Source organism: Macrotis lagotis, chromosome 4 (genome assembly GCF_037893015.1).
Source record: "Macrotis lagotis isolate mMagLag1 chromosome 4, bilby.v1.9.chrom.fasta, whole genome shotgun sequence".
Taxonomy (NCBI): domain Eukaryota; kingdom Metazoa; phylum Chordata; class Mammalia; order Peramelemorphia; family Peramelidae; genus Macrotis; species Macrotis lagotis.
Genome location: NC_133661.1, coordinates 142,189,723 through 142,217,535, shown reverse-complemented (window position 1 = coordinate 142,217,535; position 27,813 = coordinate 142,189,723). Strand labels below are relative to the sequence as shown.

General features: G+C 36.7%; 1 protein-coding gene across 3 annotated transcripts in view; it reads right to left on the bottom strand.

Moving 5' to 3' along the window:
• Window positions 1-27,813, bottom strand: part of LRRK1 (leucine rich repeat kinase 1) — a 175,799-nt gene that overhangs the window by 10,483 nt on the left and 137,503 nt on the right. The window contains exons 24-32 of one of the 3 annotated variants that reach the window (XM_074234232.1): window positions 23,113-23,362; window positions 17,707-17,873; window positions 12,937-13,134; window positions 11,136-11,413; window positions 8,771-8,965; window positions 7,424-7,575; window positions 3,742-3,859; window positions 2,945-3,061; window positions 328-1,178 (exon numbers count right to left, since the gene is read on the bottom strand). In XM_074234232.1, coding sequence (XP_074090333.1) covers window positions 328-1,178; window positions 2,945-3,061; window positions 3,742-3,859; window positions 7,424-7,575; window positions 8,771-8,965; window positions 11,136-11,413; window positions 12,937-13,134; window positions 17,707-17,873; window positions 23,113-23,362 — 2,326 coding nt within the window. Of the gene's footprint in view, window positions 1-327; window positions 1,179-1,198; window positions 1,913-2,944; window positions 3,062-3,741; window positions 3,860-7,423; window positions 7,576-8,770; window positions 8,966-11,135; window positions 11,414-12,936; window positions 13,135-17,706; window positions 17,874-23,112; window positions 23,363-27,813 lie in introns of those variants that run through there. The other 2 variants (XM_074234233.1, XM_074234234.1) reach the window with 2 other exon arrangements.

The following is a 27,813-nucleotide window of genomic DNA, read 5'->3' as shown; positions in this document are numbered from 1 at the left end:
TTCCCCAAAAGGAAATTTAATCACAATGAAATCACCTCTTTTACTGCATTGTATCTGATAGGGGCAGTGAGCTTAGTGCTGTTCTTATTAGATTTGCCAGAGAGAAGAAAAAAAAAGACTTAGAAGCAAAAATATACTTAACAGAGCCATTCTCTTCATCTTTCACTAAGAGGAGTTTTAAAAGCTAGCCCTTCACTGTGGCCCCAAATGGGATAAAACTAAAAGTGAAGAATTTTAGAGGGCATGATTTCTCCCCCAAATAGGTCAACAGATTTCTTTGTTGTTGTTGTTGTATACCATGTAAATCTATTTAATGGGGCACTTTACCTGGGAATCCAAATGAGGTCTTTTACTGAGAGGATTTTGACTGCTTGTAGGTGTGTGGACCCTTCACTGTTCATGAGAGGTCCATCCTTTTCAGATCCATCAGTGCAAATACTGGGCTCATGAAATTGATCAGAATCTTCATAATTGGTAGAAAAAGGTATGCTAGAGGTGCTCATGAGTGAACTTGGAAGACTCGAGAAAGACCTAGTGATTCTGTTGGGAGGGGAAGATGAGTATGAGGATATGGAGCAATAATCTGTCAGAGAATCCTGGTGGTTTAATATCTGAGTTCCCCGTTCTTCGCTAAAGATTATGCTCATATCAGCTATGCATTCCCCTTCAAGTTGCTTCTGGGGGGTCAAATCAGCAGTAGAGAGCCCCAGAACAGGTTGCTTAACTGGAAACGTGTCCCTGAGTGGGCTGCAATCCCCACAGAAGTATCGGGCACATAATTGATAGGTTGCAGAGAAATACATCACTAAAGAATTGTCTTTGTCATCCAAGCACCAGACCACTTCTTCACCATGGCACTCAGAGTTACCCACTATTGAAGTTATCATGGAAGGAGAAGAATAGGGGTCTAATCTTCTATTTATTTCCAGTCTGGCACAATCTATAATCAGGATGCCAGGCCCATTGCTGTACCAGACCTCGGACCCACTGTTAGCTATTTCCATGGCTTTTACAGGGTAAGGGTTCTGTCGGGGATCATCATCAGTGATGTTGAATTTGGATCTGTTTGCAGTATGTGAACATAGATAGGAGCAGTTATTATCCGGAACACCCTGGATCACAGGAAACACTGCCACAAGTCCATCTGACATACCAGCCAATACCAGGTAAGAATTCTGCTGAAAGGAAAACAGATCAACTTTTAGTGTTCTTATTGAAATACTCTAGTTTCACAATTTCCCTTAAAAAGGCTACAGCATTATTCACATACAGAGATCCAACGCATCTGCACTCTCCTCCCACTCTCAAGCAAAGGTCATTTTTAGGATCCTGGACTTTCTAATTGGTTCCCTTTGTACAGCCTCTTAATGAAGTATTGTATTATGCTGATCAAAAGGATCTTCCTCCCTGTAAAACTAAATACTATAAATGATTTTAGTGTGTCAGAACAGGCAGTTGACATTGGCTTTTTGCCCATCATTGTTTGTATACCATTTTCCCCAAAGACTAGACCCTTGATGGAAGTAGGGCATAAGTTGACTAATTAAGATGGATGCCTTTTGAGTAGATCAAGAATTTTGGCATGGAGTTGACTTCAAGGGTGGCTTGGCAATTTCCAGATAAACTCTTGTTCCCAATTCTCAGCAACATCTTAATCAAGAGCTTAGTACACTCCCATACGTTTTGTAGAGGTTTATATTTGTTAAGTACTAGGTCCTAGAGATTTATTTGACTACTACAACAGTATTTGTTCTATGTCACCAGACAAAGATAATGGCAGTGCTCATCCTTAATCCTAGGAAATGATTCACAAAACATAAGTCTCTTTGGATGCATGGATCCTTTAAGCCCCAAACCATGATGCAGAATGCAGTTTTCCTTAAAAAATGGTAACCACTCAGGTTTGGAAAACCTAGGATAAAACAAAAGCAGAAACACTCATCCTTGTGCCAGTGAGGATGAAAGCCGAGCAAGCCACCTCTCAACTGGGTCTTAGAAGCTCTAAGGAGGTTTGATTCAAACTGTCAAAAGTTAAAACAGTGACCTGACCTGCAGCTCAACAGAAAGTCAATAAGCCCTTAGTAACTTTCTCAGAATTCATTTTCAGTATTTTAAAGAAAACAGCCAAGGAAAACATGAAAATAAAACTGCATTTGAAGGCCCCAGGCTGTCAGCACTCCAGCTGGGGCAGCAATCATTGCCTTCCAAAGGGAACACATGCTGGGCAATCCACTTTGAGACATTCTGCTCTCGGGACAGGACAGCGTCTCCCGAGGAGAGGTATTCATTCATCAGGGCCAGGTAAGCCAACGACACAGACTGGGCTTTATTACCTTGCCTCCATTCTGGAGGCTGCTCACTTGGCACAGAATGGAGGGCTTTGGGCTGGCAGAAGACTTGAAATAACTCTTTGTTTCATGTTCTCTAGGTCTCTGATGAAGACTGTGTCCTGAATTGCTCAAATATCTATCTCCTTTTTCTTGGGGATAAAGTTGGAACTGAAATTTAAAGCTAATGTCAGTGAAGGTTCCAACTCCCTTGCCCCCATCAAATGGAAATGATTTGTGCTATCAAGATAAGGGAGTTCAACTGATACTATCACCAACTATAGGAATTGACATTTTCTTAGTTAAATAAGCCCTACATTTATTTGGATAACATGCCTCACTTCTAATAAGATTTGTATGTTCTGTGAAAAAAATGTTAGGAAACAACCTAACACTTGGCACCATGAATGACCCACAGTAGGCATTTAATAAATGTTTATTGATCAAGATCAGCATAATTAACTTTCCAACCTAAAAAAACACAAAACACCAAACACAATGATGTAAGCTTGCTCTATGAAAAGCAGACTTTCTACATGGCCTTCAATTTCATCATCAGCCCCCTTTTAGGTACAATAGTTGATAACTTTTTCTGAACTTTATTTGTTCTTTCTTACCTTTTTCATAACAGGTACTGCCAGGAAGCAGGTAACAACGGCGGGGGTATCTAATGCTTTTTGGGGTGTGCTTAATGGGCACATACCCTTTAAACTGTATATATAGATCTTCTGGTCCTGTGGACAAATATGAAAGTGGTGAAATTTGTGGCAATAACTTTAAATGTGGTGGAGGGTAGGGAAATTGGCTCAAATGCCTTTAAAGGAAGAATAATGTAGGGAATTTGACACTCAACAATTATTCTCTTATCCCTAAAGTTACTGTTTTCTTAGCATTTTCCTCAGTTTTCTTTACTACACAGCAGATTCATGATAGCTGGGTCCTGGAATGCATCATCTTACATTCTGTATCTTCACTATATTACCCTGATTTCATTTCTTGCCTTGTATTCTTCTGTTTTTCATCCCTATCATCTTCTACTTCAGTGATCATTACAGACACATCACAGCCTCCGGATACCCATTAGGGGAATAAGGTACACATGGAGTATCACCAGGCCAGCTAGTGTGCCACATCCTCATGGTTTTAATTTCCAACTTGAACATGTAAACCATAAGCTTGGGAACAGGTATCTCTAACCTCAGGCTAGGAAACAGGCTCTGGAACCAATGGACCAGGGAGAATGCAAATGTAGTGCCTGATTGACCTTTCTACAAATCCACTGTTTGACTCCTCTTACCCTTCCCAGGACTAATTGGCTATGCTAATGTCTTTAGTTTTATGGTGCAGACAAACAACAGGGCCATGAAGTGACCAGACAGCCAGTGCGTTCTTGATGATGGGCAACAGTAATTACCTCAGTGGCGGTCCATAATGCACTTTGAATTTTTAATTGACAGCTCAGCTTCATTCCTAGGCAGCTCATTCTCTGTACTTCTATAAGTCCTTTCTCAGTGTTCACCACAGAATAGTTCCTAAAATCAGCCAATAAAATTCTCATCACTGTAGAGCAGGGAGAAGTCTATCCCCCAATTTGTGTCAAAAAGAAGCAAAACACAGTCCCCTGTCCTGAAGGAGTTTGCAATCCATTGCATTCCCAAACCTCCCATTTTCATTTAAGAAACAGAAACAGTTCTGCTATACTTAATGATGTTACCCTAAACCAAAAGTTCTTAACTATTTTTTTTTTGTGTCCATGGACCCCTTTGGCAGTCTATGATGCCTCTAGACACCCTTCTCAGAACAATGTCTGTAAAGGCATTCATTAAAATGCAAAGGATTATGATGGAAACCAAATATACTGAAATATAGATATAATATTTTTTTCTAACATTCAAAGATCTCAGGTTAAGAATCTCTGACCTTAGCTATGTTCAGTTCTCTGCTGCAGATGGAAGGAAATGATTATCCACTATAGGCACTATGCTATATGTTTTATAAATAGTATCTCATTTGATCCTCACAACCATCCATGAGGCTATGATGTCTGTAATAATCACTTTAGTAGAAGATGATAAGAATAAAAGAGGTAAGATACTAGGTTTTATTGAGTTGAGGAAACTGAGGCAAACAGAGGTTAAATGACTCACCCAGAATCACACAGACTGAATTGAGTTTGATATTATCCTAAATGGAGTGACTCCAGTTAGTCTTAGTGCCATATAGTTGGGGATGTGGAAAGCCAAAATAAGCAGAGCAACATTATAGATTATAGCAAAGATGGCACTTTTTTTAATGGTGTATGGATTTTTTTTTTGGTTGAGGGAGAGGGTTAGAATGTCTAATTTTCCAATTAACCTTAAGGTATTCTCAATGGTAGTCAGATATACTCAATTTCACCAAAGGTACAAATCTGATAAAAAAAAATGCCATAAAAAGAGGCAGTAGAATCAATTAAATTTGGGTTAAGCCTGCTGCCCCATTTCTTTTAGCATATATTTGGAGGGTGGCTAATCTATATCCCAATTATGCCAGTTAAAAGAGTTTCATGCAATGAAAATGCTCTTTCAGGCTTGTTTCCCTCTCTAAAGATTATGAATTATATAGGATAGAAGGCATACATCAAATAAGGAATAAACTCATTTACAGAAACATGCACATATGTTTTTGTATAAAAAAAAATCAGGATCCAGAATTTTTAAGGCTGAGTAGCAAATTAGAGGGAAACCTCTTGGGTGATTTAGTTGTACCAGCAGAGTAGTTTCTATCTCAGAAGAAAATTCAAATTTCATAGACAAGTATTTATATTTTCATAATGCTAATTGGATACTCATCAAAGTCTTAAGGAGCAAAAACTCATTATGCTTTACTGTTATTAATTTTTTATTAATTTGAAGCAGTTTTCCTGTAATGATGGAATCTGTCTTTACTGAAATTCCTATATATGTAATTCAATAGAAGGGAAAAGGGTTAAAAAATTCTGTTCGTTAAAGCTCTCTGATTTAGTTTCTTCCCTCTCCCCCCCACTCAAACTCTTTCTCTCTTTAGTTTTTCTTGCTTATTTTTATATTCTTGATAGATCCTTCTACACGTCTATCAGTATTCACCATAATGAACCTTCTAAAAACTGCTGATCTATTTCCTCTGCAATGATTTCCCTAGAGCCAAAGAACCTGTGTTCCAATCCTGAATTTGTTCTTGCTACCTGTGTGGATTTGGACAAGCTACTTAACTTGGTCCTTGGTCCTTGATCTCTTCAGCTTTAAAATGAGGGGCTGGGTGACATGCTCCTTGGAAGTTCTTGATCTGGGTTCTAGATCCAGTTCTAGATCCTTGATTCTCAATTTGAGGCTTCCTTCCAGAACAATATCTGATACTTAGTCTGTTCTATATGTCAATATCTATCTATCTATCTATCTATCTATCTATCTATCTATCTATCTATCTATCTATCTATCTACATATATCTATATATCTATAATATCTATCTATCTATCTATATCTCTATCTATCTATCTATGTATCTATATATCTATATCCAAGATTACAGCCCCTGACAGCATAGTTTGTGAGGCAGTTGAGTATAAGGAGAAAGAATTCAGGATCAAAAATTAGATGTATATTAAAATTCTGGTTCTATGAATTTGGGGGCAAGTGACTTCCTTCTCTAGGCTCCAGTTTCCTCATCTTTAGAAAGGCATTGGATTAGATAATTTTGAAGGTATCTTCCAGATATTAATGTAACTTCCTGGAAATTTTTCTAATTTTCAAAATTTCTACATTGGCATTAGTAGCAAGAATAAGAGAACCTTTGTGTCTTCTCTATTTTCCCCACTATATCCCAAATCAGCTGCCCCCTTTCTGATCCTATTCACTTACTGGGGACCTTGAATGCCTCCCCTCCACTTTAATGCTTCAGTACATCTGTGATCTCAACAGCCGGGATGCACCGTCCAATAATGAAAAAATGAAACCCTTCCCTGCCTGTTGCTGATCCTTTGCAATGTCTGCCCTACCTTTCCTCAGTTATAGGGCAAAAGCCTGCCCAGGGGAACTACCCGATCTAGAGATGTCATCATTTAAATCTCTTGGACAGATGCATCACTTATTTCTTGCTCTTACTGTGTCACTGGCCCATCTTTATTTCCAGGCATAGATTAATCTGATGACATCCTTACTGGGGCTTCTCTTGTGCCACTTCTAATTTGTAATGCTTTACCAGTTTTCTTGTACCTACCATGTCTTTCTTAGTTGCTCTCTGTGTGACCCACAACTTCAATTCTTTAGGGAATCTATTATTTCCTGACTCAGTCCTACATTATATCTGATAAGAAGATGGGCCTTTGTTTCAGGAAGAGGGAACTTGTCATTAAAAGAACTGTGCCATTTCCCAAAGGCATCCCGTCCCATTATTCTTTTGTTCACTGTCCATTTGTCAATGCTGTCCCAGATATACATACTGATGAATGAGGTCTAGTTGCATAGCATGATCCAGAACAGACTCTCTCCACAGACCCACATTTTTGAACTTGAATGGGGAAACATTTAACATCTTTATTTTCACTAATATTTAATTTTTAGTATTTTCCTTAGTTGATTGCAGTACCGAATATGATTCTAAGAAGGGATACACAGGCTTCACTGGACTTCCAAAGGGGCACACAATACTAAAAAGGAAAAGAACCCTGAGTCTAAACATATATTTTTTTCACTTAGCCTGACCAGTGTGGAAAGAAAAGTTGAACTTTACCTTTTCCACACTGCCTGCTCAACATTTTATGTTTCTGTGTCTGTGTGCAATGACTTTTTGGGTCCCTGCTCAAGGTATGATAATAGAATCACAGAATGTTAGATTTGGTAGGGACCTTAAAGATCATCTAATTAATTGAAAATAATTTAATAATCACCTACTACATGCTGGGCATTGTGCCAGCATGGATTCAAAAGCAGAAAATGAAGGAATCTTGTTCAATTCTCTTATTATAGAGATAAGAGAAGTGTCCTAGAAGATCATTATAGGCTTTCTAAAGGCTCAAACTGTGTCTTTTCAGGGGTCCATGAGCCCATGCACACCTTTGGATGCAGCAAATGAAGGTTACCTGGATTCTTCTTTTCCATCCCAGAAAATGACAGTATATTCTTGGCCCGGGGATGAGAAGAATGAAGTCTGCTTCCCACAGTGTAACATGTACATGAAAGTTGCAAAGGTAGGGTCCTTCATCTGGCTAACTACAGAAATGGCCAAAGGTCGCTGAGAGAAAAGACATCCATCCAAATGTGTGAAGAAGGGTTTATGGCTCATTAACAACAAAGATCAATTACATTTGGCAAAATATTACATGAGAAATTAGCTCTCATAAACCCAGAGAAGACACTTTGCTGTCAAATTGACTTTGTTCAATATCATAGCTTTGACCACATTTTAGAAAATACAGGCAAGAGGATGAAGCAACTTTGAACACAGAAGGTAAACTTTGGGGGTTTTCCAGATTAATGCAGAACCAACTTAAAATATTTTAGTCACGGTCAATTTAGCATTAAACTGCTCACATTGGCCTAAACTCCAAATGTTCCAACTTTCATATCCAGGGCCATCCAGTCTTCTTGAGACTCTTTCTTGGACTTCACTCAGATTTTTACCACATTCTAATATTTCAATCTAATTTGATATTAGCCCAAATTTAACCCTGGAACCACTGTAACCTTGCAGGAATTACAGAAATTACAATATGATCCATATTCATCACAAGAAAATGTATGATTATTTTTTTTCCTGTCATGTGAAACAGGTCCTTGCTACCACCACCACCCCCTTTTTTCTCTCCAGTAGAATTGGAATTCACTTTATTTCTATGCAATTTATGTGATTATTAAACTAAGATCTTTCATTTAAAAATTTTTTTTATTTATTTATGGCAATGGGGTTAAAAGTGACTTGTTCAAGGTCATACAGCTAGGGAATTATTAAGTGTCTGAGGTCGGATTTGAACTTAGTTCCTCCTGACTCCAGGGTCGGTACTCTTTCCTCTGTACCATCTAGATGTATTATTTTTTTAAATTATTTTTTAGAAAGGGAACTTGTTTCCTTTAACACAATACAGACGATAAGAAAATAAGAAAAAAAATTAAGATAAATAAATGAATGAAGGAATGGAAATTACTTCCTATGTGCCATATACATACCAAATATCCCATTCTAAAGCAAGAGAGAAAAGGCATGTCAATTATAGTTACACTGAGAACCAAAAAGTGGGTTCTCTGTGGTTGACTGGATGAGTATATATATATATATATATATATATATATATATATATATATAGTCTCTTATTTAACATACAGTAGAAATGTTAACACAGGGAAGTAAGGCTGCAAATACCACAAGGATTGCACCTTGCCTTTCCCTTTTCCTCTTCCTCCAATCTCTTTGTCATACTCCTTCTAGGTACCTTTTCAGGTTTTGTGTCCCAACATTCTGTCATGAGTGCCTGCAGTCTGTGGAATTGTACTTCTTCTGGTTGCCCCAAGACTGGACGAATGCCCTTGGATAGCTTCTTGGCAATTTGAAGTTGATGGTGACCAAGAACAGGTCGCTGACCTGACAGCAATTCATAGAGTACCATTCCATAGGAAAACATATCCACCTGAGGAGAGAAGGCAAATCTCATGAAATTTGGCCAATCACATTGAGTAAGCAGCTGATAGGTGGGAAATATAATAGGAGCAGAAGATGTGGTCTTTGCTTGTTATTTGCTAAAATTGGGTACAAAGATCCATGTTAAATAAGAGGTGTCACAGAGACCTTTTAATATTTGAAAATAATTTACTTTACCATTAGAAAAAAATTACAAGTGCTTCAACAAGTAAGTAGCTATGGTTTGTAATCCATTGATGGAGGGATCCCCACATCTCCAAGAGCCACAAAAGTACTGAAAGATAAGATAGGTGACAAAAAAATAGAGAATTTTCTATAGGTTGGAGGGTACAATCTTAAACTTTCACCTTATTTAAATGTTATCTAACTTTATTTTAAATTTTTGTTTATTTATTTAAGGCAGTGGGGTTAAGTGACTTGCCTAAGATCACACAGGTAGGCAATTATTAAGTGAGATCACATTTGAACTCAGGTCCTCCTGACTCTAGGGCCAGTGCTCTATCAATTGTGCCACCTAGTTGCCCCCCAAAGTTATCTATCTTAAAAATGAGGAACTTGTACTGCTTAGTTTCAACTGCAACTTATAATTTCTTATTCCAATTTTTATTCCTAAATTCTTCTCTGCTTTGACTTATCCTATCTTGGACAATTTCACAAAATATAAACTTTCAGGTCTGGAAAGGACTTTTGAGCTCTCAGATCTATTGTTTCCCACATAAGTATTCAGGAAATCTATTGTTCTTATTCATAATGCAATTAGCCAGTGACCCATGTAGGGTCACAAAATAATAAGCTGCTACAGTGACCAAAATTGTACAAGAGGATATTTCTTTGCTGAACAATAAATTGCTATGTAAGAAGATTGAGCAAAGCTACAAAAGCAATACTTTTCCCTCTTCTGTGCATCACAAGATAATTTCCAGTTGTCTTGTGTGAATCTGTAAAATGAAACTGGCATTCATGCATCCAAATCGATTTGGCTGTTTCCCTGTTTAGGGTGAAAGAAGCCAAGAAGGAGGATAAATATTTAACTATAATCAAAGACTGAAGCTGGCCTGCATGTGAGTTGATGGCTAACTGCCTGAACCCAAGCTTTGTTTCTTTTGGAATTCTCTCCAGATCTTCCTGGCTGAGGAGAGTTACTTCACAGGTGGTTAATACATAAGAATTTCCTGAAGGAATATAGGCTATCATTTGCCAAATCAAAGTCTAATTGTTTGATTACCAGACAGCTACAGGGTAGCAGGGGGAATAAAAACAAAATAAAACACCCAAACTTTCATTTTAGCATCATAATGTATTACCTAATACTCCCTGATTTTAATCTACTGAGATAGAAAAGGGAAAGGAAAAGATGTCCAGGAAAACTTTGACATCTTTTGAAGATATTTCTAAAGTCAATTCACTCTATTACTGACAATATATAATTCATAATAACAGTGAATAATATATAATATAATCAGTATTTACATAATTATATATGCATATGACAATTATATATAAAATGTATATATGTAAGACCAGTAGTTATAAATTAATGGATTGCCAATATCTAGAACAAAAAAAATTTCTATAGCATTTTAAGGTTTACAAAATGTTTTACTCATGAAAACCCTGTGAAGTAAAATGAGGATTATTTTTATTCTCATTTTATAGATGTGGAATCCAGGGTTTGGAGAATTTACAATATTTACTCAGGATCCTAAAGCTAATGATAGAGCTGGGATCTGAACCTAGGTCTGAATTGGACTAAATAAAACAAGCGCAGGTAGGTGGCTCATTGTCTGGTATATTAGCCCTAGAATCAGGAGGACCTGAGTTAAAATCTAAACTCAGACATTTAATAACTGTAGGACTCTGAATAAGTCACTGAAGCCCTGTTGGTCTCAGTTTCCTCATTTTTAGAATAAGCAGGAAAAGGAAATGGCAAGCCACTTCAGTATCTTTGCCAAGAAAACCCCAAATGGGGTTCCAAAGAGTCATCCATGAATGAAAAAACTCAACAACAAATTCAGCTCTTCAGAACTATTCAGTTAACCTATAAAGCATTAAAACATTTCATATACGGGAATGTGGAAATCCCAAAGAGAAGAACAGACATGAGCACTCATTCCACTGATCTGTAAAATAAAAGTTTGCTTTGGAAGGGTGTCAGATACCTTTTCATCATATACAATTCGAGGTCTGATCTCAGGGGCCTGGTACCCCGGGGTGCCCTCAACGCCAAGAGCTCCTTCATGAAATGATTGCCGAGAGATCCCGTAGTCAGACAGTTTGATGTTGAGGTGTTCTTTGACATCAAGGGACCACACTAAAATGTTGTCAGATTTTAAATCACAGAATATGATGTTCTTCTTATGAAGATAGGCCAGGCCTGAGACAATCTGAAAGGCTATTTTCTGTGTAAGCATGTGCCCCAAGGGCATAAAGGAAGAACCTTTTCCAAAAAAAGGGGAAGAAATCCAAATTCATTATGGCAAATATCTCTTTATCCACCCCATCAAACACACTCCAGTAATTTATATATCACTGGCTCCTCTGTTTGGCATTTAGAGTTCTTTATGACTTGGCCTCAACCTCAGCTCCCTTTCCTGCATTCTATAGTCCAGTCTAACTGACGTTCAGACCGTTCTTCATCTGTGAGCTTCCATTTCTGTACCATCTCCAACTGCCCTCCATCCCTGGACTGCATTCCTTCCCTCACCTCTTAGAATCCCTGGTTTTCTCTTAGTATCTTTGACTTTCAAGACCCAGATCAAGGATCACCTTCTTTTACATGAAGACCTTCCTTTGCAACTGCTAGTGCCCTCCCAAAAAAACTACCTTGTATTTATTACATGATCATTTTCTATATACCTTTATGCATATACCTTGTCTTCTCTAGTAGAATGTAAACTCCTTGAGGGTAGGGACTGCTTAATTTTGCCTCTGTATCCCCAGTCTCATAAAATATTTAATACATTTTTGCTGAGTGACTGACATGAACTGACAACCTCTTATTTCAATGTCCTACCTGAAGAGTATCAGAACCATGTCAATGAAATGTTACTTAGTATTGAATTTATTTTTGTTATTAGTATTTAATTTATGATACGATAACTCTATAACATCAGTGAGACAAAATTTCTGCAGATTAACCAACCTCAAAAGCTGTATCTTGCCATACTGTAAATATTATGTTGCTATATTTATGGATTTTCATCAGAGACAACTTTAGGGGAAAAATCAATTTGCATGCTATTTCCTCCACTTCAAAATAGAAAGAACACTTTTTCAGCTAGCTTAAAGTTTCCCTGATTTTTATAGTGGACTAGTGATTTTACAGTTATAATTAACTAATAACTAAATATAAATAATAACTAAAATAAAACAACCAAGCATACTTTTAAATGATTGAAATATCTTCTCAATTGTATTTACTTTCCATTACAGAATTGATAGAGAATTGGCCTCAAAGCCAGGTCTGGCTCCAGGTCCTACCTCTGTCACATACTGGCTATGGGACCCAGACAAGTTACAATATTCAAATACTGAGGCAGCTGCCTCTCTCTCTCTCTCTCTCTCTCTCTCTCTCTCTCTCTAAGTTGTAGAGCAGGTACTAACCTGCATTGGTGAAGGGAGTTCTCTTTTACAGGGGTTCCTTGAACTGATAAAGCCATGCTATCTCTATCCTTATTAACTTATTGAGAGAATGCCACTCCATGAACTTCCAGGGGCTTCTTTGTCATAATGCTGGTTTACTCTCTCTCCTGCCTATTCCCTCTTAGGAGTGTTGTATGTTATACAAGGGTTAAGGATGCAGCCTAAGGAAATAGCTTCTCACAGGTCTGCCTGAGTATTTCAGTGCCTTTCTCTACAAGTCACAGCATCTTTCTTGAACATCAAGAAACTCAGATGAATGAAGTAAATAAGCTATCACACTCCTTGTATCTAAGGAAAAGAGAGACCCTCAGGGGTTACCTTTGGACTTTTCAGAAAGCACTGTAGTGAGACTACCCAAGGGGGCAAGTTCAAGGGCAAAGCAAAGAGGGTGGATGCTAATTCCAATTAAGGAAACAATACAAGGATGTTGTAGAGAATGTAACATGCTGGCTTCCTGGCGGAATTCTGAAAAGTTCTTCATTGCATCCATGGCTCGTAGGTGCTTCAGCATGGAATCTGAAACAAGAGAAGGTGAAAGCCTGCTTTCAGGTAAGCAAAGACAAGAGACCAGAATCAAAAGACCAAAAATGTCCATAAGAGTTCCACCACCATATAAATAACAATATGGTGAGAAGTAAGTGATGCTTCTATTGGCCTGTCCATTGGGACATAGCCTAAACTGCATGTACTTCTCAAAGAGCTTTGGGCCTACAGGAGACCCACCAAGACAGGTCTCTTTTTCTTGAGCATTTATTTTGCATAGAAAAAAACAGAAAAGTTTTCATTCTGAAATAATGGCTCAGTGTGGCGGTCTCCAAAATGGGGGCTGAGGGATGACTTCAAGGGAATTGTAGTTTGACCTCAATGGGTGGTTGATCAATTAATAAAACTGTGAGAAGATGGGTTACCTCCTCCTCTGCATCCATAGCCAGTTACAGACTTATTGCCATACAACTATATCATGTCCTTCAATATTTTCCCATTATGAGTCCTGCTGCATAAGGGTTTTGGCCCCTTAGAGTGGTTAAAACCTAACCCAGATACCTACAGCAGCTGAACAGTAGTCATTTCTATTGCCCACTCCTACACTTCCAATGTCCACACTCATATCTTCTGGCCCATCACAGAAGCTGGCTCTTCACTTAGGGTAGTGGCCATTGAGCAAGGTCCATCCCTTCTATAAACACATTTTTCACTTATCACTGGGAAGGAGCAGCACAGGATTCATCAACATGGATGGTTAAAATTACACTGTCCTCTTCCCCAACCCCAGTCCCTTCCCAAACTTTCTTTTTTTAAGGAGGGTACCACTACTCTTGGGGTCTCTTGGGTCTTCAACCCCTTTATCCTTGAATCACTAATCCTCAAACTTTAACTACCAAGAACGATGCTCTATCTTCAATCATAAATTTTCTTAACTTCTCTGCAGCATTTGATACTGTTGGCCATATGGATATATGAATATTTACTCTCTTTTAATTATACTTCTCTCTCATTCATAAGCTCATCATTATCCTCAACTCCCTACTCTTTCTCTTCCTCACCCCACAATCTGACTCTATGTTATCTCTTGCATATGTCCCCTTTTCTAGTCACACAATCACCAGCTTATTTCAGAGCCTTCTGACCTCTCACATGAACTATTACAAAAGCTTCCTGCTTGGTCCACCTTTTTCAATTCACACTCTCTTGACCACCAAAGTGATTCTTCTGAAAGATCTGACAGTATCACTGTCCTACTCAATAAACTTCATTGACTTCCTATTAACTCAAGGGTCAAATATTATTTAATTTCTATCTCCTTTATAATTTTTATTTTTTGTAAGTTTACAATGTATATACTTATTACTACAATGCAGTTTGGTTTGGTAATTAATTTGATAATTAAAATAGGATTTGGTAATTAATAAGTTATTGGTAATTTTGAAGAGAACACTGTCAATTTGAGAACTAGGTAGTCAAGGATAAAGGGGTTGAAGACCTGAGATACCCCCAAGAGATGTGGTACGTTAAAAAAAAGAAAGTGTAATTAAAGAAAGAACAGTGTAATTGCCACCCAACCATGTTAGCAAATCCTCTACCTCTTTCCCAGTGACAAATTTGTAAACTATAAATACTGGGGTAAAGTGTACAATTTTAAAAAAATTATAGGGTTGTATAACCCCAAAACTTGGAGAATAACTAGTGACTTAGAAGTCCAGAAATAAATTTAAACCTATTTTTTACATTTTTAATTTTATTAATTTCGGGTTTTCAAAGTGGTGGTCCTAAACAGTATCACATAGAACTTAAATTCTTATGAACCTGAGAATGTTCATCCATTCATATTAAACTTCCTTCAACATTTATTGAGCATCTACTAAGTAAAGGCAATAATATTTTAGGTACTGCATCTGGAGGCATCCTGGTATAATAAAAAGACTTGGATTTAAGATTTGTGAAAAAAAAATACAGGGTTGCATTTTATCTGAAGTGTGAATTCCCAGTCCTCTGATCATATTGGAGATATTATATGTGCATTATTTTTCTTGTTAAATCCATCAACAAAATAAAATTTTAAAAAACAAAAATTTGGGTTACAATTTTGCTTTGGATACTTTCTGAATGGTCATTAATTAACCCTATGATTCTCAGTTTTCCTCATCTATAGGAGCAATATAATATTACTATCCAGATCTATCTTTCAGGATTGTTACAGAATCAAATGAGATAATGAATGTAAAACATTTTAAAAGTTTTAAAGTGCTTTAAGAAAATCTATTAGAAGTCCTGTCCTAAATGAGTTTAAAATACATGCAATCTCAAAAGTTCCTTTTAGAGGCAGCAGGGTTGTCCTTGGTTTGAATCCTGCTCTCCAATATAACTCTCTGTAAAGTTGGGCAAGACCCTTAATGTCTCTGGGTTTCAGTTTCCTTATTTGAAACAATAAGGGATAAGCTTCAAAGGTTCCTTAAATAATCATATGAATTAAGGGAGTTTTTATTTTGATGATGGATTTAGCAGGAAAAATAATGCACATATAAGATCCTCCAATATGGCCAGAGGACTGGCACACCACACTTCAGATAAAATAGAGCCCTGTATTTTTTACAAATATCTTCATATCCTGCCCCTCCAATGACACTATAAGAAAATAATGGGGAAAATACTTTTTGATTGCTATACTCTAATTAGGAGCCTAAACTTCAAATTTGTTTCAAATGAAGCTGTAGGAGGCTCTGTGAAACATGCTGATTTTCAATTTGACATTTCTGGTGAATATTCTCTGACTTTTGTAAGAACAGCATTTTTCTGACATCATCCTATGGTAAGATTTTAGATGAGGGATAGAGAGATGAAATCTTGGGCTCCTCAGGTTCTTCAAAACAGCATCAAGGAATCGGACTACTTTACACTGAGTCACATTTCCCTAATACAATATAAACTCCCTGAAATGATAGACTGTTTCTCGTCTTGTCTTTGAATGCCCACTGTCTAGCCCAGAGCCTTCCCTGATTGATTGATTGATTGATTGATTGATTGATTAAAGGCTAAGTTATAGTTCAGCCTCCTCCCAGATCTTCTGATGATTACATTTAAGAATGGGGTCAAATGCTATTTTTATTGTTTTTCAATATGGATTATTATCCACTACTGGCTGTTACATGGAAACAGCTTTCTATCATTAGTGGTCTGATATGAATTCAAACCAACAGAGTTAAAAATCTCTGAGTTGATTCCCTCAGTGAACTAATTCCCATATGTATAAAATTCTGGCAGAGATAATTAATGAAAATCAGCCCTTAAAGATGACATAAATTGACTTGTAAGATATAAGAGATGAGAAATCATGGAAATAAATGGAAATAAAAATATTTCTCTCAGGAGGCTACATTCCTCCCACTGGATCCTAAAAAGTAAGACATCCCTGGGATGTGAAGTAAAAATCTCTATTTGGAGAATGCCATTTAAATTCAATTTCCTGTGGGTGTGAATATTATATGTGTTTACTTCAAGGGGATAAGAAAAAAAATATATTCTTTGCCAAACCACTTCCTAAAAAGCTCTAGTCTCAGATCTATGACTTTTAAGTCTCTTTCCACCTGTGTGCTTCAGTTTCCTCATCTGTATGAGAGTACTGATCCCACATGATCTCTAAAGATTTTTCCTAATGCAATCATTCAGTGACTAACCTACTTTATCTTTCCATATTCATCTAGGGAGAATTAAGAGCAATTATTATTTTACCTAGACTACTACATTGCTTTAAATTGGGTGATATAGGGGATGGTCTCGAAGGGATGCATGGCGGAAGAGAAGAATCAAGTTCAAGTTCCCACCTCTAATTCCTACTCATCTCTCAGCCTCTTGTGCCCTAAGCAACTTTCTAAGAAGATAAGTTTCAGAAAAGTGCTGACCTGCACTGATACTCCTTGGAGTATCCTATCCCAATGAAATCCCAGGTCCAGTCCCTGGTACCCTCCCTCTGTAGGTGTTGCCTGAGAGAGGGGTAAATGATCTAAAATCTGAAACTGAAATATTCAGATTTATATTTTGAAATTCTGGCAGAGACAATTAGTGAAAATCAGCCCTGTAAAGAGGAAAATGATTTAAATTCTGACAATGAAATATTCAGATTTATATTTTGAAATCCATATTGATTAGTCACTTCAGCCTCAGATCAACATCTGAAACTTAGATCAACAGGGAAGGAAACAGAGGCACAGAAGGGTGAACTTGCTTTGCTAAAATAGCTCAGTGAGTCGAGACAGTCATCCAGAGGTCACAATCAGACTCAACATTTTGTGTTTACAATGCAGGAACCTACATCCAGTTGCTAAGCAACAGAACCCCAGGCCACAGTTTAATGGCACATTTACCATTTCTACAGACTGTCTTAGAATCTATTGTGTGCAAAGAAAACTTGACAGACAGACAGACAGACACACACACACAAAAACACACATGCACGTGGTCTGCTCATTTTTGACTATTTATACAGCTGCAGGGCACTGCTCTGAGGAAGGGAGATGATTTGTGGTCCAAGCTGTTTTCTACAGGGAAAGGATATTTGGAAGGAAAGCATGCTGAACAAGGATCTCTGTTTACCTGCTGTGCCATTAGCAAAATTCTTGAATTTTTTGAGCTGAAATCTCTTCACGGCCACTGGTTTCCCATGATATTGAGCTTGGTATATAATGGTTCCACTTCCACCTTGGCCCAGAACATTGTTTTCATTTTCACTACATTCTAACTTGCTATTTTCCAGAAATAGTCTGCCATGAACAAAACACAAATGATTAGTGTGGTAGGAACTATATTTTAAATACTTCTCTGATGTACCTCCTCATACAGCTCCTTCTTTTGGGAAGAGAATTTGGAGAAAGTGTGGAGTTTGTCAAATGTTACATCCATGGCCTAACAGCTTATTTAGACTTCACATGGAGACAAGTGAGTTAAATTCAAAAACCATTATTAGTGACAGGCACCATACTAGTCATTGAAAATACCAAGTCAGAAACAAAACAGGTCCTAGCTCAAGGAACTCACATTTTTCCAACTTGTATTCTGATCATCTAAGGAACAGATCTATTAGATGATGGACTAATATCCATCTAGAAAGGGCAGAAAGTCTTCCAAAATAATGGACATTACATTTGAATTATTTCAAAATGTCAAGAAAAAATAATTTACAAGTATGTCCTTCCTTGGGACATTCTTAAATGGTAAAGCTCTATATGAATAGTAGCACAGTCAGTAGAATAATGGGCCTGAAGTCAGGAAGACTCATTTTTGTGAGTTCAAATCTTGCCTCAGACACTTACTAGTTATGTGACCCGATCTTGCACAAGTCACTTAATCCTATTGACCTTAGTTTCCTCATCTGAAAAAATGAGCTGACAAAGGAAATGGCAAACCACTCTAGTATCTTTGCCAAGAAAACTCCAAATGGGGTCACTAAGAATCAGATATGACTGAACAATAAGATGTTTGTTGACATGAATATTTTTCTCAGTTCTTCTATTTTCTTTCCTAAGCCCTGATTCATTCTCAAACCTTTCTTCTGAAAAGTTGGGAAGTGAAAGAAGAAAACTATTTAAAATCCTTTCCCCTCCCTATTTAAAGCCTAGCTAAACAGCATATATTGATATGTTTTGAAAAGTTTTATGTCTGCTACTTTTTCCTGATTGCCTCACTGTCAAATTAAAGTTGTACAATTTATGGAAAAGCTTTAATTTCTGACTTTTCCCTCTTGATACAACTGATCAAACTGTTATTACTTATGTTGCAATTCATCATTTTCCATTATTTTCCAAGTTTTACATCTGCTCAGACTTCAAACAGCTCAATGCCATTATACATCAGTTAAATAAACTAACAAATTGTCCCTCATCTGGATTCTTAGGTAGACATGCTAGAGCTGTTACTCCAAATACTCATTAATAACTAATTGAATAGGAAAGATTTTGATTGTTAACGGGTCTTATGTGACTAGCGGGCAGAGCTATAAAAATACTAGTAATTTATGCTGAAACTTTTGAAATGTGACTTTCCCCTGTGACTCCATGGCACCTGGAAAATTCTCTCAGAGAAAATATCCTAGATATTTGTATAAACTAAGGGAAAAGCACACATACACATGGAAAAATGTTGCCTGACAAATTTCAGGCATAATGGTTCTAAAGATGCCAGTATCTTCGTGGAACATGGTTTCAAACTCTGAAATAAGGTTGACTGCTTAGGGGTCCCAAAAGTCACTGTGTGGCTTGTTGTTAATAAGTTTTTGACCAGCTAATGTGATGAAATATCCCCATAGGCTTATTAATTCCATTTGGATCATTACTGATTAAAGAAAACTCCCTAACAAGTAATTTACTTTCTTTCGGTTGGGAAGGTGGCGATCAGGGAAGGATTATCAGGAAGAACATGACAGAAAAAAAAAAGAATCATTTAAATTCCCTTTTTTTCCTCTTTATCTCAAGCTCATTCTATTCTAATATATATATATATGTATATATATATATATATATATATATATATATATATATATATATATGATTGTTTATCTGTTTTAAAAAGGTTTTAAATTTGTTTTCTTATCTACATCCTGACCTACAGTCTGACCATCAAACCAAAGTTGCCCAATGTTTGGAAAGATTAGGCTTCTTTATGGAACTGACCCATGCTTTTGCCTATGGACTAGACTTGAGCCAACAATGACAATTTTTCTCCTCCTATCATGTAAAGGTATATTGAGGTTCATGCAAGTTGGGCTCTTTCAGTTGGATTTTAAAACCTAATAAATTTTAGTCTGGAAATGAAAATTTTTAGCTTTAGTTGGGAGAAAAAATTGGGGCTTTACCCCAAGTGAGCTCTTGCCTTTTGGAAGATGTTTTGAGACTGGTCCCTAAAATATGGAGGCCAAATGATCTTTAAAGAACAATGATGATTCAATTAAAATTAATTTAGAAAAAAGAAACAATAATATATTTTATTCTACAATATTTTGTTCTTCATAAGATTCTTCTAAGACCTACATAATTCTTCCTTTTATCTCCTACCATTTCAGAATTTAATTGCTTTTATCTGTCAGGTCCTTTGGTGTATGTCATGAGTTTAAAAAAAACTTGAAAAAATATCTTATATTTTCTAAATTAGTTTGCTTATTTCTCTGATGATGAATCAGGTAAGTTGAAAAGACATAAAAATAGACTTGATTTGAAGTCTGAGATTCTTCTCTAAGTGAAAAACCAAGAACCATGGATTTTGAAACTCGGTTTTGCAATACTCAAGCATGACCCCTAATTCTTTGGTAGTGGTAGGGATTGGGAGAGAAGACCCCGAAGAGAAACTGTCAAATTTTCAAAATATTTTGAGAAAATATGAAACATTGCTACAATTCAAAATAAAAGAAAAATAGTCATAGAATTTGCCCTCAAAGAGATGACAATTTATAGTGGAAATAGATGTACACAGATAATTTATGGAAAAATGAAACAAGTTCATAGGAGAAGTCAGTAGGAGTGCCTTAAAGAATTTGAGGAAGAATGAATCATCTCTTGCTGAGTAATTGGGAAAGTTTCAAAGCGATAATGGAAAATCAGATAGGATGTCACAATCCAAAACTTGCTGGAAACCAAGAAGGCCAAGTTTAGAGTTCATTTTTAGTGACCACTTTCTATTGGATGATATGACAAAATATTTTATATTTTCTTCAAAAGCTTATTTCCAAGTTTCTTATCTTAAGTTCTTGGTAGACATCATTGCCTTAAAGTCTTAAGAAATTCAGATATTCAGTCTTGAGATAACACTTATAAAAGTGATACTTGATAAAAGAAAAAATGCAGATTGCTTGGAACCTTTCTATTCTTGTGCTGGAGACCCACTCTAATTTATCTTGTTTGTTGAGTAAGCAGCAGGGTAGAAACTGGGACTGAGAGCAAGCTCAGCAGAAAGATACTTTCAGCTTATTTATCAGAAAGAAAAATGGAATACATTCAGGATACTGACGGTTTGACTTTCAAAGGTAATCATTTTTACTCCTGCTTTTTCACTTGCTGTCCTTGTCCAAGCAATGAAAACATAAAATCAAAATCACCTGCTTCCTTTCAGAGAGGAGATGATGAGAATCAATGTCAATCAATCTCTCTCTCTCTCTCTCTCTCTCTCTCTCTCTCTCTCTCTCTCTCTCTCTCGATCTCAATGCTGATCCAGTTGCAAGCTTTAACTCACTCCATTTGTCTGCCCTGGCCTAGATCACCCCTCTTTAGCCAGTCTAGTGATCCTCTGCTCTTAGAGGTACACCATATTAGCACTAGTCTTTGTGTAGATATCTGATCAACTTTAGCCTTATTAGAACTAAGAACTCAACATTTATTTCTCCATATGAATTTTTTTCTAACTCATTAAAGGGAATTTTGATTGGCAGGGTACTAAGCAAGAAGTTTAATTTTGGTAGAATTGTCATTTTTATTATATTTGCTTGGTCTATCCATGAGCAGTTGATATTTACCATTATTTAAGTTTGATTTTATTTGTGTGAGAAGTGTTTTGGAATATTTTTCAAAATGTTTCTGAGTTTGCTTTGACAGAAATGCAAATTAAAACATTTCTGAGGTACCACCTCACACCTCTCAGACTGACCGATATGACCAGAAAGGACAATGATCAATGTTGGAAGGGATGTGGGAAATCTGGGACACCAATGCATTGTTGGTGGAGCTGTGAACTCATCCAACCTTTCTGGAGAGCAATTTGGAATTATTTCCAAAGGGCAATAAAAATTGATCCAGCAATACCACTACTGGGCTTATACCCTGAAGAGATTATGAAAAAGGTTAAAAACATCACCTGTATAAAAATGTTCATAGCATGTTTGTGGTGGCAAAGAAATGGAAACTGAGGGAATGTTCATCAATTGGAGAAAGGCTTAACAAACTGTGGTATATGTATGTAACAGAACACTATTGTTCTATTAGAATCCAGGAGGTACTGGAATTCAGGGAAGCCTGGAAGGATTTGCATGAACTGATGCTGAGTGAGATAAGCAGAACCAGAACATTGTATACCTTACCAGCAACATGGAGGTAATGATCACCCTTAATGGACTTGTTTATACCAACAGGGCAACAATCAGGAATAATTTTGGGGTATCTGTGATGGAGAATGCCATCTGCATCCTGAGAAAGAATTGTGGAGCTTGAACAAAGACCAAGGACTATTACCTTTAATTTAAAAAAAAATGTTGTCTTATTATGTAATTCTACTATATCTCATACTATATGTTTCTTCCCTAAGGATATGATTTCTCTTTCATCACATTCAACTTAGATCAATGCATACTACAGGAATGATGTAAAGACTAGTAAACTGCCTTCTGTGGGGGGGGGGGTGGAGGGAGGAAAGCGAGATTGGGAGAAAAATTGTAAAACTCAAAATAAATAGAACCTTTCTAAAAATAAAAAAATTAAAAATTAAAAAAGAACTAAGACCTCACATACTCAAGCTATCTGTCAAAAGAATGAGAATCTCAACAAAAATCTACTGAAACATGAGCAAGAGAATTGATTGATATGATTTAGGACAAAATATGGGAAGCTGGGTGACATAGTAGATATACTGCTGGGCCTGGAGTCAGGATCTGACCTCAAAACTTATTAGTGATATGACCCTGGGCAAGTCATTTAACAATGTTCACCTCAGTTTCCTTATCTGTAAAATGAACTGGAAAGGAAATGGAAAACCACTCTAGTATTTTTGTCAAGAAAACCTCAAGTGGGTCACAAAAATTCAAACACAACTAAAGCAAGTGAGCAACAAAAATTAAAGTGCAAAATATAGTTTATAGTGTTACTGGTATACTCTAGTTTGGTTAAGATATTGCCAAATACAGGTTAAACTGCAAGCAGAGGAGGGAGATTGATTTCTGCTTCCTTGGTCACTTTGAAAAATATTTGCATAAAAGATGGGATGATTCACTAATAGATGTGATGAAATGCAGTTTGTGTATATTACCTTGCAGGAAAATCAGTCATAAATAACTCTGGGACCAGCTCTTGCAAAGAAACAGGAATGTCTGAGTGACTGGGACATGTGATAAAGTCTTGCTCAATTGCAGTCAGGACACAATCCTCCATATCAAAGTATTGCACATCTTCTGTTTTATCATTCAAATCATTTTGTTGAGATCTTATTGACTCACAGATGGGACATGGGACATATTGTTCCATGAGCAAGGTACCATCACTCTCAGTAGCTGTAAGGGCTGAAAAAGAACAGATTTTGGTTAACAGAAAGGCTGCTTAATCACACAAGTCTCTTCCTCATGTCCCATGACTGTTTCTTTTTAAAATATTATAATTAGGTTTGCGTAACACAATCTGTGATGTTTGACCTAAGAGAGACCCATGGTAGGCAAGCCTATACTGCATTCCTGGTAGATCAGATAAATTGAGGTCTTGATACAAGGACAATAAGGTATATATATATCTATATATCTATATATCTATATATCTATATATCTATATAGGCATCTAGGTGGCGCAGTGGATAGAGCACTGGCCTTGGGCAAGGCACTTAACCTCATTGCCTTGCAAAAACTATATATACATATATATATATATATATATCTATATATATATATCTATATATAAAGTGCTGAGCTAAGATATGGACCTTGGATAATTATTTTAGGAGATGTAAAATGATTTATACTTCTGTATCTCCTCTCACATACAGCCTGTTCTGGGGATCATAAGTCTGGGAATGGGATATGTAAGGCTGTAGGACATGGGAATATAAATATTCAATTCAAGTATCATCAGTACTTCACACTCATTTCTCATCCAAAATCAGAACAATTTATTTTATAACAACTATTTATAAAAACAAAGAGCTTTAAAAGATCTAAGAATTCTGATAGATTCAATGACTAACCATGATCCCAGAGGACAGATGATTGATTTGCCTGTCTTTTAGGGTAGTGATGGATACAAGATGCAATATGGAACATATATTTCTCAATGTGATCAATATGGAAATTTTCTTTGCTTTATTATACATATATGATACATGAATTTTGCTTTTCTTTTTTGGGGGGAAGGAAGAAGGAAGAAAAAAATGCTTCTTAAGTGAAGAAAATTTTTTTTAAAGGAACTGATAAATTTGAGTTAGTCCACAAAAACACTGACTAATTTAATTCAACTAGAATTTATTATGTTAGTCCTAAGTGCAGAATCTCCAAAGAGCCTAAATTTGGTGAAAAATATATATTTTTTCTCTTTGAGTTCTTCTCCTCCCATCCCGAGCTTCTTTTTTGTCTAGGATCTTAACCTGCCATGAATCATGGTGAGCTTCTTTAACTGAGGTTATAGTAGGTTGCATGGTCTAGGGTTGAGAATTATTTGATTTTTTTAAAGCACAGTATCATTTGAGCTATAGAACCCTGTTTTAAATGAATGAATATTTAGGAATCTTTGGGTGGAAAGAAAGTCTTATTTTCCTCACTTATTTTTTGAGGGTGCTTTAGTAATGGATAGAATCAGTGATGAGCTATAATGTCAGAATTTTGTAATTTCATATATGTATACATATGAGCATTTTTCGACCACATTTCTCTTTGTGTGATTTGTCACTGGATTTGCAGACTTCTATTGCTCAAATTAAATGAAACTTTTTTCCTCCTTTACATTAATCAGTCAGTCATTGTTTTAGCATACTAAGTGATTCCATATTCATTACAGAGCTAATTCACTTAAAAGCATCAACCAACCAGGCAGTCAACAACATCTCATAAGCACCCACACTGTGTAGAGCATTATCCTAGCTGCTGGCAAGAGTTTCACAGTACCTGGAAACAGAGATGTAAGAAAAAAGAAAGCAAGGGATTCTAGCAGCTGACATAAATTAAAATACCCAGTCCCCAAGGACAACTTACCACCATCTACAAAAAGCCCTTGTATCACCCACGTTGTGGGGCCCCCTTTTCTGGTTATTCACCACCATTACATTCAAACACTCCAGGGGGCTATATAATGAATGACATCTATGAATTTCAACTGGAAAAACCATCTTGAGTCATTTCTACTAAGCCATCAAATAATGGCATTCATTGTTCACAACAGCCTTTCTAAAAAGTCCATAAAACACAGATTTCCTGGGACAGTAGTAGCATTATAGGATCATGGATAAAAGAGCTGGAAGCAGCCTCAAAGAGTATGTTTAGCTGAACCCTCTCATTTTAAAGAGAAGAGAGTCGAAGTCTTGGGTAGTGAATAGCTGAAGGCAAGTAAGGTGTAAGAAGGTAGTGTTAGAAGTGGGATTTAAATGGAGGGCATCCAACTCCCATTTTTCACTACCACACACATCACTTCCCCAATTCCAATACCATGGGGTCTAGAGCTAGAAGTGGCCTTAAAAATCTCTGAATCCCTCATTTTAGAGATGAGGAAAGTTCTGACTCCATGTTTTTGAATGGAGATTTATAAAAAGAACATCCTTTTGTCAGACTAATATAGTAGTAATGTGGGTTCAGAGACTATGGCCATCATAACATAACCCATTCAATCCTACTCCTTATATCACTCTTCCAAACTCTCCTTTCAGTTTTAAAACTATTTTCCAACTTCCTTATGGATTCCTCAACTGTTGCATCAAAACCAAGAGAGTACCACAAACGCTTTGCTTCAGGAAGCTTGGGGTTTTTTTTTTGATGAATTAGAACTAAATAATAATAATAATGACAATAATGACAATAACAACTATATGTCATAATGAACCTATCTCTTAGAGTTGTTGAAAAACTCAACTAAGATAATATTTGTAAAGGATTAGCATGAGGTATTTGCCAGAAGCTAGTACAATGTTCTACATACTGTGGGTGTTTATGAGATGTTATTGATTACCTGACTGGCAAATGCTTTAAGTGAATTAACTATGTAATTGTTTAGGATTTGTAAAAGACTGTAAACTATTAGTAGAAAATAAGTACCCTGTAAATGCTAGTTATTATAATTATAATTATTATTATTATTATTATTATTATTATTTCATTTGATCCTCTTAACAATCATGAGAGGTAGGTATGATAACTATTCTCATTTTACTGAGGAGGCAAACCGAGGTTTAAGGGACTTTACAAGGCTGCACAACTAGTAAATGTCTTGAGATCAGCTGAATGAATGAAAAGATTTCTAAAAGTGAAAATGATTTCAAAAAGATTTCAAAGTGAAACTTTTAAGTCAGTATGTACATTAGGCAGGATGAGGCAGAGGTGGGAAAGTGAAAAAATACTACTACTACTACCACTACTAATCCCTCGTATCCAAGATGACCACTCTAACCAACCAAGTGATTGGAGGCATGCGTCACACAGGAGAGTTATGGGAAGAGATCTGAACTCAGGTCGTCTGTCTCTGGGTACTACAGAGGGAAGTTTTTGTTTGTGTCCAGATTAAACTAGATGGGCTCTAAAATACTTCCCACTCTGAAATTGTAGGTGATACTTCCAGCCCTCACAATCTCCTCGCTATGGTTGCTATTGTTTCTTTGTTCCTGGGTGGGATTTCATAGGATCATGATTGCAACACCTCTGGAGAAGAGGTTTGTTTACATTTACCTGTTCATGTCTGGATGAAGGTGTGGGCTAATGTATAAGACTATGGTCAACTATTCTTTCCTTCTTCCAGGCACAGAAATGGTGGAGACTAACTGCCTAGTTTTAAAGCAATTCTTAGTGGTTTCATTCTGAGTTGACCATTTCCAAGAGCAAGTTTGCATTTTGGTGGAAAGCATTATCCCCCTTATAACAGCGATGGGATAATGAAACCATCAGTAGGCATATTTCAATACTCTGATGATTGACAAGAATGGCACAGAACCGACAAAAAGGTTGGGGTCTGCTCAATGCAGGAAGTCAGATCAAACTCTCTGAGTGACAATGGAATCCATTTATGATTTCATCCATCTGTTGCAAACATGAGCATTGGGTCAAACTCTCTACCTATTGAAAATTTCTCTTCGATATGGAATCTCTGCAGGACAGCTTCCATGGCAAAGGCAAACCCCTTTGATTTATGCTTATTTTATATTAATATCAGGAGGTTGCTGAACAAAGTGATCTGCTTTGTGGCTTTTGGGAATCATTTAGGATTTTAACATAAGTATTCAGAGACACCTTTTGGTAAAGGCAGCACTTTTATTTACCAAAGAAGTCATCCTAAAATTGAGCAAAAACATTTTTTTGCTGGCACTCTCTCCTCTACAAATTTCAGTCCTTTTCAATCAGAACTTCATAAACAAATCAATGTTTTAACAGGTCATGTGCATCTTTCTTTTACTACACTGAGGTTCAATTGTCTCCTTTTTACAGATGCATGATTCATGCGGGAATCCCAAAGCCCACATCTGCTCTCCTGCCATTTATTTTGCTTCATCAGGTTCAGCCTTGAGGCTGGGTTCCCAGGGGGTCAAAACTTCTACCAAATGGTCCTCACTTCTTGATGCTTTCTCTGTGTTTTTGTTGCAGCTGAATACAGTCCTGTGAGAGTTCTGGAAATGGTGCAATGGGTAGGAAATTGGGCTCGGAGTCAGGAGACCAGAGTTCAAATCAAACTTACTAGTATAGACCATGGACAAGTCACTATCTCTCCCTCATTTTCCTCATCTGCAAAATGGGGATAATAAGGGTGCCCACTTCATTATTTTGCAAAACTATTT